General features: G+C 38.4%; 1 protein-coding gene across 5 annotated transcripts in view; it reads right to left on the bottom strand.

Annotated features, from left to right (window-relative positions):
* Window positions 1–19,276, bottom strand: part of LOC136877494 (chromodomain-helicase-DNA-binding protein 6) — a 703,291-nt gene that overhangs the window by 528,672 nt on the left and 155,343 nt on the right. For all 5 annotated transcript variants that reach the window (XM_067151592.2, XM_067151593.2, XM_067151595.2 and 2 more), the window contains exons 11-13: window positions 5,160–5,287; window positions 4,800–4,988; window positions 4,252–4,483 (exon numbers count right to left, since the gene is read on the bottom strand). In XM_067151592.2, the coding sequence (XP_067007693.2) occupies window positions 4,252–4,483; window positions 4,800–4,988; window positions 5,160–5,287 (549 nt within the window). The remainder of the gene's footprint in view (window positions 1–4,251; window positions 4,484–4,799; window positions 4,989–5,159; window positions 5,288–19,276) is intronic.

Below are 19,276 nucleotides of genomic sequence, written 5' to 3'. Positions count from 1 at the left end.
TTTATTTGTGATTACGTAGTCAATCAATGTTCTATACTGGCCATCCCAACTGTACCTTGTTATTCTGTGACTGTCTCTTTTTTTGAAGAATGTATTTTTGATTATAAGATCATTTCTTCTGCACAGATCTAATAGTTGTTCTCCTTCTGGGTTCCTTTGTCCAAATCCATGTGGACCAATGATGTTCTCGTACCCAAGTCTGTCTACCCCAACTTGAGCATTTAGATCTCCAATAATAATAACATTTTCCTCATTAACTGTATCTTCCAGGTCTTGCCGAAATTTCTCTTTGTCTTCCTCACTGCAGCCTGTCTGTGGGGCATACACTTGTATGATAGTGTACTTAGTGTTCTCCAGTTTCATGGACATTTTAATGATTCTATCACTTTTACAGATAACTTCAGCTGTAGCATCAGTCCTTTCGTTAATTAAGAATCCAACACCATTTTTCGCTACCTTCTCCTGTCCACTCCAGTAGAATTTATAACCTCCACGAAGTGTCTTACTTCCAATCCCTTTCCATTTGGTCTCACTTAATCCCAATATTGATATTTTTCTTCTATCCATCATGTCTAGGAGTTCTTCTAACTTTCCAGTTAATGATAGAATGTTCATAGTTCCAATTCGGTATTTGGGTCTCTTTTTTATTTGGGGTTTCCTTTCAGAACATTGTATATCATCAGCCTTACGGTCATCATACTTTACAATTGTCTGAGAGGACGTGTCAGTCCGGTCTATAACATTCTTTCCGAGGCTCTTTTTCTTATTGAAAGCAACTATACTCAATACTCTCCTGCTGACTTGCTAGGCCTAACGCATAAGAGGATTTTCTTTCAGGGTTTACTCCCTTAGCCTTTGAGGATGCCTTCCTCGTCCTACAAGGCAGTAGGTTCCATCTGTACACCCCAGAAGGATGGGTTGCCTCTTCCGCCATCTCCGCCGTACCGAAGTCCATCTTCTCCGCCGTAGATGCCGTCTTATGCTTAATTATTATTTTTTTTTTTTTTTTTTTTTTACAAAAAGTTGTGCCTAGGTGATATTTACATAGATTTACAATGTGTACATTAATTATAACCCAGAATTTGTGACAAGTCTAATGTGATCTACGAAAGGGGTTTCTCTGCTTACATAAAGATACTTTCTGACTGTCACACAAATCTGCCTCCTGATAATGTTGAAACCTTGGTTAGTTTGTACTTTGTAGACAAGTAATTGTAAATGTGAAAAAATGTAGGCTATGTATAAATTCGTATTACAGAGCAGATCACCTAACTTCATTTCAAGGTATCAGCGATTTACATACTGGTATTTATTTCTATAAAATTTTGTATATTTAGTTGTTTTAAGATTTCATAACAATTTAATACATTACAAGAGTTCACTTTAAAACCCCGTCTGTCTGGCAGGTCTTCTTCCCGGAGGCTGGTTGGATCCTCAAATAGCACCACCAAAGGCTATGCACTTATAGGGAAACCACAAAAACCAATGACAGTACCAAAATGAGGCATACTACGCAAGATGAGGAGTGAGGTAGTTTGCCATTGCTTTCCTCACTGGGCCAGACAGTGCTATTGTAGCACAACTAACCCTATGAATAACACCTTTCGTGACACTCAGACACACTGGTTGTACTCTGAATGTCATTCAGCACCACCTACACCCCAGCAGATTCTATATTGTCACAGCCATGGATGAGACTGGGACTTCAGTGGAAGCTACACTTTGCTCTGGCTGTGCCTACCACCCCTAATCGTAAAATTTAGATTTACCCCATATTATAAGGAAGATATCACAAGAAACATTGATCAGTATGACAATTTATTTCAAGAAAAACCTACTGAAATAGTGACAGTTTTATCACCGAAATCAATAGTTTCATTTCACCAAAAAATAAAGAAAAAGATACTAATGCTTGTGGTGATAGTAAAACGATGTCCAATAACCTTCCCAGAATTTAATTAAGAGTAGTGAAGTAGCTAATGATAATGGTTCCCTTTAGTCTAGCGCTAGTCGCAGCGATGCTGAAATAGGGGTTAAAAATGGTCGTAATGAACTTCTCGCTGATACTGATATGAACATAATGGACCACATTTCTCATTCAGTAAATGGTAGGTCACCCCATGTTAATCCTGCTCTGGACAATATTCGCAAACGGGACTTAATATTCTCCGCAAAGGAAAAGGGCCTACGGTCATCGAGTTCTTAGAAAGAGTAGAAGAAAGAGTGGGGTGTACCTCAATGTTTTCAGACCTGCTTGTTCCAGTCATTCCTGGATTGTTACAAGGTACGGCCAGCAAATGGTTCCAATTTTGCAAGTACAGGAGTCGATGTTGGGCTGATTTTGCTAAAGAAACTTAAAATTTGATTTGGGTTGCCTGATATGGACTTCATCCTCAAGCAAGAAATACTCAGAAGAACGCAAGGTCAGAAAGAGCCCGTTGATTAATATGCTACAAATATTCTAACACTTCAATCGCCTCGATGTTAATGTCCATGAATCAGACATCTTCGACACATTTTATCGAAAACTAGCTCCTTGATATAAATTATTCATAAGAAGGTCAGAAGTAAACTGCGATGATGACATAATTAATCTGGGTCATGAATCTGAGTCAACTCTGCACCTAAAAAACTTATATTAACCTCGTCCTCCACCAGCCGATTGTTCTTTCCCTGATGTTTCTTTCCGTGCTGTGCCAAAAACTGTCTCCTTCGCTAGGTCACCTACTCATCTTTAATATCCTAATAGGACTATTGAACATTTAGAATCAACTCGGAGCCGATGACCTTACATCTTAGGCCCCTTTTAACAACAAGCATCAGCAAGCAGAATCAACTCATCCCTCTGACCGCACCACCTTTTGAGTCAGGATGCATCTTGTATTAAGGTGTCAAATTCGATTAAATGTTGTAAGTCAAAGTCTTCTGTGATTTAGTAGGTGTCTATCGCAACATCTGTTCGCAGTGTAATACCAATCAGGGAAACTAGCTTTGCAACAGCATAATGACTCACAGTTGGTGGCTAATAACTATTCAAATCGTAAGATTTGCGGACTTCCTTCATCTTCACCCTGGTCCAAGGTTCTTTGTGGTTCACGCATGATAAATGCCCTATTGGACACGGGATCTTGCAGTTCTTTCATCAATCTTTTGTCAAAGGAATGGTGTTGAAATATCTTCGTAATAGTAATTGTCCCGAAAGTTGTGTGTGTTCTGACAGTCGCCATGTATTTCCTGTGGAGCGTATCAGAACTCGTGAAACTTCACAACCACTCCTGGGATTGGAACTTCCAACGTTGTCCCAGATCTAGCTGTTCCTCTCATCTTAGGCACAGATTTCATGTTAGCCACATGATTATCCTTCTATTTTATCACTCGCTCCTTGCCTTTCACTCTAGATCTAGTGAAATTTTCCTTTGAAAACCCATTTGGACCTGTCTGAAAGTCAAGCTTCCATACTGAACACCCTCCCAGAAGAATTCCCAGATGTCCTCTCTGCAAAACTACAATGCGCTAAAGTCAAATGTTCATTATAACCGAGTTCACTATATCCAGATTTGACTATACCTCATTAGACTCGCTCAAAATTGAACGAGTGGAGAGTTGTAATTACTTCCTCAGCCGGCCAGGAATTCTGGCACCTCATGAACGAACAATGTAACTCTTGAAGGTCTTTCCATTGGGAGCACTAGCGAAAGAGCTCACACGCTTCAAAGTTGGGGACCTGGCAAGAAACATGGAGCAATATTTCCTTTCTCTCAACAGCATATAGGAAGTTATTACTCTGGCAACAAAATTAAAATGTCAGGACCAAAAGCAGGAGAGATCTGTCCATTCCTTACTAGGCAACAATATACAGTGTATCTACGCAAGGAGTAAAACACAAAAAGTGGAAGCCTCCATCATGTATTCTTGTAAGCATCGGATATAGAATTTTAGAAACCACAATTTTTTTCCATTTACACTTTACAAAATTGTTGAAAATCATCACTCTCTTACATACATTCCAACATTTTTCACAACATCTTAAAAATTATAATTTTACCTTCAACAGATAATGAAATGAAAGGAAAGGGCACAAAGATCGGAGCATCTGAAAAAGTACTGGGAGGACCGCAAATCCCAAACAATCCCTTCAAAGAGACCTGAACGATGGAATGACTAAAGCGATCCTATGCAGTCATGAAACAAGAAGAAGAAAAAAAGAATTAAATGAATTCAAGGACACAATTCCAACGGCTGAATACTTACCAAGTTAAGCAGACGAAGACCTTCCAGGAGTTTACAGTTACGGTTTTTCAATCTATGAGCTTCATCAATGACACAGAGACGCCACGCGAACTCTCGAAGTTCCATACAATCAGCAATTATTATTTCAAATGTTGTAATGAGAACATTGAACTTTGGCAAGTCTTTAATTGGCTGACCCTTCTCACTCCTGTAGTACATTTCATACTCTTGAACCATATTCCGACTAGCAGATCTAAAAACAAATATGAAGCTTAAATAGTTATTTTGTTCTAGTAGAAGTTATTAAAAAAATACACATACAATCACTCACCATACGAAATTATCCACAATCTTCGATTGAAAAATATCAAAGGTTCACCTAATTCTCAAAGGGGGAAGGGAATAGTAAGCTATGCTCCAAAGGAAAGCAGGAATGAAGAAGAATGCAAACCAATGTTGAAGAATCTGAAAGAAAGGAGTGGATGTGGGTAAAACCAATGCAAAGATAAGGAAAGGAAATTGTTACAAAAAAAGGAGAAACATACATACAGTTGGGAATAATTACTTACGATCCATGATAAACAATCACATTCATGTCTGTCCAAGCTTCAAACTCCCTCTGCCAATTGGGAATCGTTGACAGTGGTGCTATAACGAGAAATGGTCCACGAATACCATACTCGTAAACAGCATGGATGAATGTTAACGACTGTATAGTCTTGCCAAGCCCCATCTCATCAGCCAAGATACAATTACGTCTGCAAGAGAATAATGTACAGTCAACAAACAACTCTGAAGAGAAAGCAGCTTAAATGCACCTATAAAAATGCCTGCCAACGGTCACATCATCAAAGAGATGATAAAAATGAAACACAATTTTAAAACAGAAACAGACAAACTTATATCATATATTTAGACAATAAACTTACCCGTTGTACCATGAAAACAGAAGCCAATTTAGTCCTTCTAACTGATATGCACGTAATTTGTTTCCATTTTTATAATTTGGAGACTCCTCCAACTTCACCCACTCTTCAGCAGAAGGTTTCTTCTTTGGCTAGAAAACATGAACAAAGTTATATCCCCTTTAATTGCAAACCACTAAGAAAATGACATACTTTCATAAGTTACTGAAAGGGACCTCAGAAAGGGGTGTATAAAATGTTTCATTACTGGTGGTAAGAAAAAACGAGACAAGAAGGTGTAAGCGGTAAAAAGGACCAATTACTTTCAAGCAACAACGATAATAATAGGTATGATATAGGCTTGAAACTGTTTAGGCTTTTGGGCTTACGCCGTGTCAAGAAAATAAGGTGAAATTCTTTACGTTTCAAGTTTTCTGCGAAACGTTAAGAATTTCACCTTATTTTCTTGACACGGCAAAAGCCCAAAAGCCTATACAGTATCATGTCTATAAGTGTGGGCTGTGAAACCATTAATGGCAACATGATACAGGCTTTTGGACTTATGCCGTGTTAAGAAAATAAGGTGAAATTATTTATGTTTCGCAGAGAACTATGCTCTGCGTCATCAGAAGAAAATCTGGACTGTCCTCAAGAAAGGCTTCTAAAACAACGAGCTTTGAATTTAGATGTTACCCAATAAAGTGGAAATAGTACGTTCATTCGTCACCAGATGGCACCTCGGATGCAGTACAGCGCTAGCGTTCAAAGCAGAGGCTGACGGAACCATCAGAATCAGTCCAAGACGGTCACGTAACATAACAGGCATACGCACATATGAAGATATGACATTGACACAAGTCTTGAATGAAACATCTGGAAATGAGTCCCGTAAGAATTTGGAAAACACCGAAACGAAATAATAGAGAAGGGACAGGGAAGGGAACTACCTACGTAAATCCTTAATGGCTGGCAACCAGAAATTATTTAATTGATAGTCAGTGTCCCTATTGAAATTATGATTTCTACGTATTTCCATAGCTCACAGTCTGGTAAAACCAAGGACAAACTGTCCCCATTTTTACATCTTGGAGTATACAAAATTTCCTGTACTTGCGGTAAGGTATGCATTGGCCAAACATGCTGGTCCATTGGTACTCGTATCAAGGAACATGAACGTAATATTCGTCTCAACCAGCCAGACAAATCAGCAATACCTGAGCACGCTCTATCATCGGGTAATGATGTCATGTTCCAAGATGCTCAAGCTCTTACTCGCACAAGATACTACAGGTCCAGGATTATACGGGATGCTGTTTGATAATATAGTTGGCTGTACAGTCAGGGTCTTTAAAACATAAGGATATGCTGCCTTATAGTATTGGGTGGGAACTCATTATGATATGCTAGGACTACTTCAAGTCAGGATTTGCATGTCTATCTGTGTGCATGAATTTCACAGGAAGGGGCAAAGCACCTCATTTGTCCACAACATCGAAACAATGAAGGTTATCAAAATTTTGCCGGCGGGGTTTTTCCACAACCATGCAATCGATATAAACCGGGGACTCACGGACAAAGAGATATAATGCATGGATGACACTCCATGGATTTTGATACATATGATATATGGAAGAGTTTCAATTGAATGAAACTGACCTGATTGAGGTCTGGCATGTATGCCTTGATGTGAATCAGAAGGGAGTGATCCCCATGTGTATCATAAAGAGGCCCAGTGAGCCGAAAGAATGCCCGCTTTGAAGGAAACAAAATGTTTAAAGGTCCCATTATCTTGAGACAGTTGCCAGATCTGTGTGAACCAGGCCAAGATAAGAAGGTGCTGGATGACTTTTTATTTTATGCATTTATGTTTATGTGCAGTTACATCGCGTATGTAAGGGAAGTGATGTATGGTTTAACTTACAAATTTGCAAAATATTTCTGTTCCTAACATCGTAAGTTTCAAACTACCAAGGCGATTTTGCAAAAAACCTGTTCAAACTTATCGCAAATTCAATTACATACTAAAGTAATTAGCATGCGGTCTTCGTAAAGTTTGTTTCGTTGCCACTTCATGGCCAATGACTTCAGTTTGTAATTATATATTGTACATATTTGTGTTAGCCGTTTTTTGTTTTTATATTTTTATGCTTTCTCTGATTAAATCTAGTTCAATTTTATCTTGTTCCTTATTTAGCCACAGAACGTTTCCTGTCCTGTTAGAGATCTTTAAGATTCTTTTCAGTTATACTTAATCTAGACACCGAACCATACACGAGCTCGCTGATGACCTAGCCAGGTGAAGAAACAGCAGGAACGATAGGTAAGTTGCCCTTTTCTGTAACCGCCCAACTTGATTTATTTTCCCACGTGTCTTTAGGGTACAATATGTGCGTACGCCTGTTATGTGATCCTTTCAGACTGATTCTGATCGTTCTGTCCGCTTCCACTTCGAAGGAGACATCTGGTGATGAACGTACCATTTCCACTTCTAGTGGGTAACGTCTAAATTCAAAGCTAATTGTTCTAGAAGCCTTTCTAGAGGACAGTTGAGATTTTCTTCTGATGACCGAAACGTAAAGAATTTCACCATATTTTCTTGACAAGGCATAACTCCAAAAGCCAATATCATGTCTGAAAGTACAGGCCGTGAAAGCATCAATGGCAACAATAGCAATGATTTCCTTGAATAGTGATTGAATTTAAGTTGCATGAGATCACATTTCTGAAGGCCCCAACATAAAGACCTTCAAGAAATAAAGCATTTAAAATGCAATGCACAGGGCGGACAATGACAATGTTTGGAGCGTGACAAGGCCTCAAGTTCTACAGGTGATACAGTGTGCTGATGGAGATTACCACAGCCCTATCTTGAAATGGTGAATAAAAAGCTTTTAAAGGTTTCTTCTGAAACCCGTTATAACGTAATTCCTTTCATCACTTTTACCAACATATAAAACTTGACTTTTCTTTCGTTTTTGATGGAATTCCGATGGATCCCTTATATATCAGCACTTCCGACAACCGCATTTGTGGACACTTGCCTTGCACCGAATTTCTTAAATAGATCTAAAGACTTACCAGTTGACTGGTACCTCAGTGCTGAGCTTTTTTCTTCCAAAGTAAAAAAAATTCTAGAAGCCTCAATTTTTAACTTATCAGTTAGCTCACCATTGCTGCAATCTGACCAGAAATTTTCAATTTTAAATAGTTCAGTATCACCTACTCTTATTTACCCACTCCAAGTTACTCCCCTAAACAAGATACCTAAAACTTTTCTATCAGATGCGGATAAAATACTGAAGAGTGGAACTAAAGAATTATTACAACTACCAGCAGACGTTCTGGATCACATGATATACACCGAAAAGAAGCATAAAGGCCTCGGTTTATTTTGCGCCACTTGGGAAGCCAAACTACAGCATATTAACATCTGTAATAAATTATCGCTTGCAAATAACGGCTACATTAATGCAACTAGGAACCTGGAACAAGAACGTACAATTTGTTTGCAAGATCTAGGCATAGAAATGAATGAACGAGTTATGTCCAAAAATAGCCATCTTCCCAATGTAAGGAACGTCCGACAGATACTACGAGACAGAGAATTTCAGTCATGGACGAAGTTGCCGCACAAAGGAAAGAGCGTTGGACTCTTCCAGGAATACACGCCAGGGAACAAATGGATAAGAGATCACCGAGGCTTATCCTGTGCGGAATGGAGAGAAGCCATCAAGATGACAGCGAATGTTTGCACCGTTCGCTCCGTGCCGGGAAGGTCCCAGGACAACACCCTCTGTCGGCGTTGCCACAGAGAGCACGAAACTCTTGCCCATGTCCTGGGAGCCTGCCCACACGGGGAGGTATTGAGAAATTCCCGCCATCATACAATACGACACATGATTGCGACCTCGCTGAGGGATCATGGTTTCACGGTGCATGAAGAGGTCTCTGGCCTAGCTTCTGACGGGAGTAACAGGCGTATTGACATGATAGCTTTTCAACCTGCTAGCAAGCAAGGACTAATCTTAGATCCCAGATGCCAGACCAATGTATCGGTCTTTTTTCACCGATAATAGTGTGGAAGACGATATTGATGGGTTCAATGGACAACTTGACTTTGAAATAGAAAGTGAATAATGACAGATTTTGATTTCATTTATGTTTCTTTCTTAAATTTTGTTTAGTTACTGAGCAGTATTGTGTTTCATGCTAATTAGTGAAGAAGACTTCCAATGGCACCTAGGCTAGGCGTTCGTGGGTTAATTTCTATTTAATATCAAAGTTCAAAGAAGCTAAACAAAGTACATCTACATGCAACAAAAGGTTGCACTTCTCATTTTAATATATTTGAAGAACACACGATCTTTTATTCTCTGTTACCAAAACAATGGATTACAAAATGTTCTTTGAAGTGCTGGAAAGTGAATCTTCTCCTATTATCTCTAAGGCCAGATTTATATTGACAAACTGCGCTCAACATCGGAAGAAGTAATGGGGGCATAATTCAACTTCACAATATCTGCTGGGGTTAAATCCAATGTTAATTTTGCACTTAAATCTCCACACAGCATTGGAGCAACCTTTGTCGTTTCTTCATATCCAGGGTTCATTGAAAGTGCAGTGGCCATCTTCATGTTTGCTACATCTGCAACTTTACATGTACCACGATTTAGTTGCTCCAAAGTTTTATTCACAATTTCACAACTTTCAGAAAGTGAGAGAAGCAAGTTTTGGAGCCTTTTCAGTGCTTTTGTGATGCATGAAAAATATGCTGAATATAACACAAGTCATTTCTCACACAACTGTTTTCGCGACTTCAATTGCGGCGGCATCTTCAGAGTCCATGGCATGGAGAACGTTCTTAATACAGTCTATTTATTCAACATAATATTCAACCCCTTGCAGCCCCGTACCCCACCTAGTTAGAATCGGCTTAGACAGCAATGGAATCTCTGGGTACATTTCTTTCAAAAGATGAACTCTTCTGTGGGCTTTGAGAAAAACTTTTTTCACTGAGGAAATAAGTAAATCTACTTTGAGGTAACTCCCTCTTAACACTTCTGCCACACAATGAAAGGCATGTGCTACACATGTTAAATGAGTCATCTTAGGATATACAACACACAATGCTTCTCTGGCTTTTATCATATAAGGTGCAGCATCACTAATAAAAAGTAACACTTTATTTTACTTAATGCTCTGTGGCCACAGAATACCCATAGCCGCATTGAACTGTTTTGCTATAGGTTTGTTATCGCACTTTTCTAGAACATCACAGTGTAAGAGAATCCGTTTACAATAATCTTCACTTAACAAACCAATGATTATGTTGCCAATCAGCCTGCCTTCCTTGTCTGTTGTCTCATCAATGGAAACCCAAATTGGACCGGATTTAATCTCTTGCATTATCTTACGAACAGTTTCATCGTATCTGGCTGAACAGTATGTTTGTCTGAACGTTGACTCATCCGGGATGGATCGTTAGTATATTCGAGGAATTCCCTGAAGAACTGATTATTCAGTTTGAAGAGAGGTATGTCAACAGAAATGACAGCACGGCGGAGATCGGTGTTGAACTCAGACGTTACACTAGAAGTTGCAGGTTGTGTCAGAAACAAATGTCTCTGCTTGGAATCTCGTTGTTTGTTAGCCTGGTGTTTACCGGTTGAAACATGCTGTAGCACAAGGAACTATTGAGTAGATGTCACTGTACAATGACACAAATGACAAAATAGTATCTTACTGTCAGCTGATAAACCATCTTCTTTAAATTCTGATACATAACTTTTCAAGTTTAAACTGGTTGACTGAGCTACTTTAGGCATATTGTAACAACATTAATGTCTCCAATGAATATCAATATACAACTGCACACACTGAACGTACAACACTATGATCCGTCTCACTGCTAATTCAAACTGCGAATGACTGGTAGTGAACTAGATGGAGTTAGGAAGCAATCAAAGAGAATGCCCAATTGCAAACTAATCCAGAAACCACTAGGTCATCGTCGATGAATGAGATTTCCCTAGTTACGAAATTATGGCACAGAGACAGTTGACGTTATGTAATACAGCTTATCAGTGCTGTAAGTGTGATTCAGATAGTCACGGTAAAGACCGGCTGATCTCCACCACTTCCGGGCTCAACCTCTCTCTTTCTTCGCACCGCTTATCAGCTTATTTTATCAGCCCAGATGTGTACAGGCGTGATAATGACCAGCACACCAGTTAAAATACTAATTTTTTAAATATAGATTTTTAAATTATTTCTCCATTATTGAGAGGACTGCTAATTTAATAAAATTTAATACTTTTTGGCCAAAACAAGGACTATATTGATTTTAATGACTAAGAATATGGAACATATGTGTTCAACTCCAAAATATAGAAAAGTATGGAAAATCATCATCATCATCATCATCATCATCATCATCATCATCATCATCATCATCATCAGTTTTCCACTCCAGTTGCCCGGGTGTGGTTTACGAGCACTCTCCACTTCTGTCTGTCCATGTACCACTCTTCTCTCAAGACGACATCCCAGCTGATTCCTATTGTTCCTATGTCATCTTTCACTTGGTCCAGCCACTTCTTCCTAGGTCTTCCTACCGGTCGTTTTCCGGCCACGACTGTGTGTAGCCATTGTTTTGCTGTCCTTCCATCGTCCATTCGTTTGACATGGCCAAACCATTTCAAACGGGCCCTTGTCACTTTTTCATTCAGGGATGGGTACACACCAGCTTGCTCCCTTATTCTTTCATTCCTTACCCTGTCCCTTTTTGTCTTCTGTACCATAGTTCATGGGAACTTCATTTCTGCGGCTTGTAGTTTGCTGTCCACTTGTTGGGTTGTTGTGCAGGTTTCTAGGCCATATGTTATTATGGGGGTGAAGTATGATTGGAATAGAATCTGCTTTGATCTTAAGGGAACTTGTTCGTTCCAGAGGAGGTTCCGAACTTGATGGTAAAACTGAGCTGATTTTTGAATGCGGTTGTTAATCTCATGCTGTATTCTGTTATCACTTGAAATGATGCACCCAAGATATTTATATTGGTCTACTGTTTCCAGTTGTGTACCTTCCAGCATTATTTTTCCTTTCTTCTTCTGCCTGTTGACAGACATAGTAACAGTTTTCGATTTATTTATTGTTAATCCGTGTGCTTTCAAATGTTCATTCCAGGTGTTCAGCCTCTCTTGAACTTCCTTCTCTGTATTTCCCCAAATGACTACATCATCTGCAAATGCAAATGCATTGATGTCCATATTGTTCTTCTGCTTAATTTCTTTCATGACTTCATCCATGACAGTGATAAAAAGTAATGGTGAAAGGGTACTGCCTTGATGCACTCCTTTAGTGGTTTGGAACCAATCAGAATTACCGTTTCCTATCTGTACGCAACTGCAGCAGTCTTCGTAAAGCATTTTAACTTTCTGGATAAGCCCTTTGGGTACATTCTTCTTTCTTAAACATTCCCATATAGTCTTCCTTGGAACACTATCAAATGCTTTTTCGAGATCCAAAAAAACACTAGTGTTAAGTCTTTGCCCTTCTCCCAATGCTTTTCTAACAGTATTCTAAGTGCAAATATGAGTTCGGTAGTTGATCGGTGTTCTCTGAATCCATATTGTTCTTCCTGTAGTTGTGGTTCTATTATTTTCCTTAGCCTTTTTTCAAGTATTTTCTCAAATATTTTCAAACCATGAGACAATAAAGTGATCCCTCTATAATTGCTACATTTCTTCCGGCTTCCTTTTTTGAAGAGAGGTATTATTATTCCCTTATTCCAATCATCTGGGACTTTCCTATTCTTCCATATTGCATTAATTAATCTATGAAGCCACTGTATTCCTATTGCACCAGTTGCTTTGATCATATCTGCACTGACTTCATCAAATCCTGTAGATCTTTCTTTGGGCATAATATTAAGGGCCGTCTCTACTTCCTTCCATGTTGGCGGACTCTCTTGGTCAGGCTCATCATTGCAGCTTAAACTGACCTGCGTGGTTACATTATTGGAGTCTTTCCCAGTACTGTTGTATAAATTATCAAAATAGGATTTCATGATCTTCCTTATTTCTGTCTCCTCCCTAACTATGTTACCATCTGGTTCCTCTATTGCTGTTATGTATTCATTGTCTCTTCTTATATTTCCTATTGTTCGGTAAAGTAGTTTAGAATTAGCTTTGCTGTCTTGCTCTAGTTTATCTGTGAAATCAGTTAAAGCTTTCTGTTTTTCTTCGGCCACAATTTTTTTTACTTGTAACTTCTGATCTCTGTATTCTGCTGCAGTTCATTTACTCCACACGTCATGATTCGTAAAGATAATGCAAAATATAATTAATTTGAGGTTCTTAAAGAGATATGCATTTACATATAAATCCGTTCCCTGGTTATCAGCAAGCAGCAGTCACTGTCATGCTAGATGCCATTGGTTAGTCATGTCCACTGAACTGTAGGCAGTACCGGAATGACGGCTGTACAGGAGCGAAGTGCGGTTTCAGGTAAGACTAGCTGTACGGCCTAGAGGCACGACTGACGTACGCATACATGCCGCGAGACACATGTAAATTCACGAAATATAATATTAGGTGGAAGGTCTCTTGCAAATTTCACATGATTGACAGTGAAGGATACATCTCAGAAGAGTAAAAGGCAATTAGAAACTGAAAAGGCTATGGATATTGAACAAAATGAAAATGTATTCTAGAAAAAAATTACGGAATAAGTAGAAAGTCATGCCTCCCATGGCTTACGCTGCCTGATCCGTAATCGATAGACCCCAAGTGTAAGCATACAAAATGTAGTGCTGTTCAAGCTCTACAAAAAAGTCTAGGAGGGCATATACTTATCTCCAATCATTTGAATTTTAGAGCGATTTTGTTTCAGTCAGTGGTAAAAAAAACTTGTCAATTAAATACAACAAATAAATAAATAAATTAAATAAATAAATAAATAAATAAATAAATAAATAGAGATTGTCCCCAAATTTTACATCCAAATGAACTGTCTAAACTCCTCTAAAACTCATTAAGGATTAGAATAATCTTTAAAGTACATAATTTGCATGAACGGTTCGGGAGTTTGGACCGTTTTAGTCGGGGTGACTCGCTAGTTAACTTCAAAATATCCATAAAAATGATTAATTTCACATTGTACAACAAGCCTGCGACATTCCTACCGTAATATTTTTATGGCATCCGCAATAACGGCAGTCAATAACAACAATAAATTTTAAAATATATGAATAATCCCATAATGAAATTAAATAACCTATGTCCAGTCATTATCTGAAAAAGGGACAATCTTCACTAACTATAGTTAAATAGTTATGTCTCCAGTGGGGACAGATGCCTTAACCTATAGCCGCAACGCTGTTACATCGGTTAGACACTTGTCTCGCAGCACCAATCGCTGCTTAGGAATCATGCGGAGCGCGCAGACTGAAGAACATCTGCAGCTTCCTTCACTGTTTTTGTTCCTGAGTTTCAAGCTGTGCTACGAGGTACTTGTGTCTGTGATAAGTGTTGTACTGCGAGTTACAGCGCACTATGTTCATTATGGCTGCTAAACGTAAGAAGCTGACTCTTCAACAAAAGATCTACATAATTAGTGATATCAAAAGGGATAATAATCAAAAGGGATATTCAAGTACCTTTGTCTCAGATGAAAAAAAAATATGACATGGCACACACTATGCTGTTTGGCAGCATGAAGCAGAAGGGAGCAATTCTGACCGTGGAAGTGGAGTGCGGTTCTAGGGCATAATACGGAAGAATATTCGTTCTTCGCCTACAAGAACTTGAAAACATTTTAATGAAATGATTCATGGGAAAAGTGAGGGAAAATGCTCCAATTGATGGTAACATACTTTTTAAAAAAAGCTTCAGAAGTCGCACTTAAGTTGGGTTTGGTCGAATTCAACACTTCTAATGGCAGGTTTGATCATTTTAAAAAACGGCACAATCTTTTGTTCCAAAACACGTGTGACGGGAGTGCGTAAGTTGACGATGCAGTCGTGTAATGGGAAAAGAATACATTACCTCGACTTCTTGAAGGATACGATGTTAATGATATTTTTAACGCCGATGAAACAGGAGTGTTTTACAATCTGCTCCCATCCAAGACATACATTGTTCACGGAGAAAAATGCTATGGAGGCAAATAAAGTAAAGAAAGACTGACAGCACTTGCGTGTTGACAGCGACGGGAGTGAAAAATTATCCCCACTAATTGGAAAATTTAAGAAACCAAGATGCTTCAAGAACACCCATACACTCCCATGTAAATATGATTTTAATAAATGTGCGTGGATGACATTGAAGATATTTCTAAAATTTTTATGAAGCTTGGATGCTAAGATGGCATACGCAGGAAGGATGGTAGAGCTGGTGATAGGTGTCCAGCTCATCCTTTAGATACATCTTTCTTGCAGTAGATAAAAGTGGTTTCCTTTCCTTCTAACTGCACTAGTCACCTACAGCCTTTGGACCTTGGTATTATTCATTCTGTGAAAGTGAAGTACAGGAAGACCCTGGTTCAAAGAGCTATTTCTTTCCTCAAAAGAAATGAGGAAATGAAATTTAATATACTCCAAACCATGCATATGTTTGTAGCAGCACGGCAACTAGTCACAACAGACACAATTCAAAACTGCTTTGACCATATTGGTTTTGGTGCCATTTCAGATGTTTTATTGAAGACACCACGGATGACATTGAAGATTGGGGTGTTGTATCAAAGGACTCGGGTGGCACAACATTCGAAGAATTTGTTACTTGTGATGATATCCTAATCCCAGCACCACAGATCGATGTTGGAGAACTTTGTAACAATGCAAAAAGACAAAGTACTGAAGAGGAAGAAGAAAAAGAAAATGAAAAAGATCAAGCAGAACCGACTTTTGGGGCAGCAATGGAGGGACTGGATATTGTCCGCTGGTACTTCTCCTTCAACATTGATGAAGATCTCATCAACAGTCTCAACCAAACTGAGAATACTTCTTTCTGTAAGACATCTGGGCAAGAGGAAGAAAACTACTGTACTGGACTATTTCAGAAAGTGAAGGTTAATATGCTTATTCTCATGGTCACCGTGCTCTATTTTTCAAAAATCTCATTAAAATTATGTTAGGTCTCTCTTCCTTCAACTTAAAACTGCAAGTCAGTAGTAGCTATGTCTCTTTCCCTTGCTGCAGGTTATGCTCCCAATGATCCACAAAGGAATTTGTTAAGTCTGCTGTTTTGTAAATATTTTCTGTTATTCTTGTGTTAATATGAGTTTTTATTATTAATATTTTCATTTATTATTTCTTGACATTACATTAGTTAAAGACAAATGTATTGCGGAGGTACCAACCTTTGAAGAGGGTTATCAGTAACCCCACTTTTAAACCGCACACCACCACCCCCCACCCCCTCGGCAAAATGTTTACGAGTCAAATCCAAAGCACCCTGTTTGCCCTTTCCTACAGCAATCTATTCTAAAGTATATCATATTACACAATAAAATTTGCTCATTACCTGTTAGTTCTGCAATAAAAAATTCTTTGTATCTTGTTTCGCACCCAGCAGCCGCCTTTCAGTGTACGTTTTCTTGAAACATACTTCCCCCTGACATGACATTTTCGTCTTCAGAACCATAAGCGGTTCCAGGGTAGATGTACTTAATGTAGGCCTGAATTCTGTCTGATTTTAGTAAACACTGAAAACTCTGTGGGAGAGTAATCTGTGAGGTACACTTAATACTGGAAATACAACATTACTTAAGATTTTATACATAATTTGTCCACTTTCATTATTAAACTCTGCAATGGTGCCCCAGTTCACATCTATGTTAGGTCCATGTACAATAATATTGTATATTATACATATATACACTGTAAAATGAGGTTACTTGAGTGCGTGGAGTGACAGTTTTGACGATTCCTTCAATATAATCAGAATAATATCATTATGTATTAACGTTTTTCTATATTGTGTATGCTTCCGTCCTTTGTTCATGTTTGAAATAATCTTTATAAGTGTATTTACATTTAACCACTTAATATTTCAAGAAGATCTTGTCACAATGTTACCCCCATTAGGCTGGGTTACTTTGTGACACCATCTTTTTACCATTGTATTTCCACGTTTGGTGCAGATGTCACAAAGTTACCCCCATTAAGTCGTTACTTAAGACTCTGGCTAAATATAAAAGGAGAATCTCTTTCATATCCATGATGATACAACACACTATATTTTTTAAACCCTCAGATATAACCACTTGAAATATCTGCATCATTCAAGAGTGAATAGTTTGCAAACTGTTTACTTTTTGCTGTGTTTTGTGAGTTCTGGAATGTCATAGATTTCAAGTTTTCTCCTTTGTATGGTTGGACTAATTTTACACCATATTTTGACATCTGCATACTATATTTCATCCTTGATATCCGCCCACTTCACGGTGCTATCCATAGCACTGATAACTGCACCTTGATTGTATACTTTCATTACGATTCCTGGACAGTACAGTTACGCGTGTCCCAACAATCTTATCATCGGATTCCAAGATACGATTTTCACGAATAGGAAGTTCTTCAGAGTCAGAATTAAATTCTTCTCCATGCAATGAGTTGTCTTTTGACTCAGTACAGATGTCATCATTGTCATTTTTACTTGAATTCTCCTTTCGGGTGTCTTTAATTTTCTTTGAGGGACAGTTCCCATCGGTGCCACTACAGCTAGGAATCTCATCTACAGTGTCAAAATCTGAAGCTGTCATACCTCTTCCAGATGGCACATCTATACATCTCCCTTTTCTTCAGCCATTAATTGTTACCTTACCTCTTTTGAGATTCAGGTGTTCAATGAAACTTAGTTACAGCTTGTTTCATAGCATCACTTTCTACATACATTGCCCTGTTATACATGTGCTTCAACACTTCTTCCTGGCTTAGAGGGCAAATACTACATTACCTGTATCAAGAACTTAGATTATTCAGACAATTTTCAACTAGTTCTCAAATAGATCTTAACAAGAGATGGACATTCTTGCTTCAGTATAGTGGAACATCGTTTACAGACTCCACATTACTAAAAAAGGCAATTCTAGAACACTGGGGTTACTTTGTGGCAGAGTCATTGTTGTTATAAAGATACCCCTTAAACTTCTCTTTATTTTATTTTAACACAAATAACTGAAAGAAAGCTCAAAGCGACATAAGAATCATGCATTTTTATCAGGAAACATGAAATGAAGATTTCCACTTACTTTGATGTATGTACCTCATTAACGTTTTCTGTTGCCGACAAAAGTTTCCTACTATTCACAAAATCACGTGCTCAGTACAATACACCAAAAGGCTCTCTGTTGCCAACAGTCCAACACTTCGGACATTATCATTGTACACACAGGTAGCAGCATTATTGACGAGTGAAAACATATAATGTTCCTTGTCAGACCATCGATGCATATCCCGCGAAATATGAAATTATTTGCGCACACCTGTCACAAAGTGTTTACGGTGTATATATATATATATTTATTTATTTATTCAGGGAAAGCATCACACTGGTACACTGCAAATTCCTCTTAGATTTGTCATGTTCACTTTCCTTGGACATGTTGAAGAAATTCATTATCAAGGGGAAATTTCTTGTTAATGTAACTGCAAACTGCTATATAAAACTCTCTAACAGAATTATAAAACATCTCTTCATCACAGTCATTATCTTTATGCCCTGGCTTTTGCTGCTATTACAAAGTCCTCATTGGCTTTCTAGTATTTCCTCCACATGAATTCAATACTCAAAAGGGAGGTAGATTCTGACTGAATAGAATATGGCTGGACAAATCTGATCAATAGGTCAGTTAAAATACCAGTAAGTTTCCTTCTAAGATGATGTATGGCTGGAGTATCTTGTCGCAGAAATAAATTCTATGAGTTAAAGACAGGAAGTGTACTCTGAAGAAAGCAGCAAAACATTTTTGTGTGTGGGTCTTGAAACAACGTTATTCAAACCGCTTGTTGCTCTCATTTTTATGGTGGGCCTCATTACAAAACAAGAGTGTCAAAGCTTCCCACTGCTAGGAGAACTCGATTAATAGACTGAAGAAGCGAGAGCCAATGGGTACTGACATATTTCAATATTTTGTGA

Source organism: Anabrus simplex, chromosome 7 (assembly GCF_040414725.1).
Source record: "Anabrus simplex isolate iqAnaSimp1 chromosome 7, ASM4041472v1, whole genome shotgun sequence".
NCBI classification, from domain to species: domain Eukaryota; kingdom Metazoa; phylum Arthropoda; class Insecta; order Orthoptera; family Tettigoniidae; genus Anabrus; species Anabrus simplex.
This window is presented reverse-complemented; position numbering and strand designations above follow the sequence as displayed.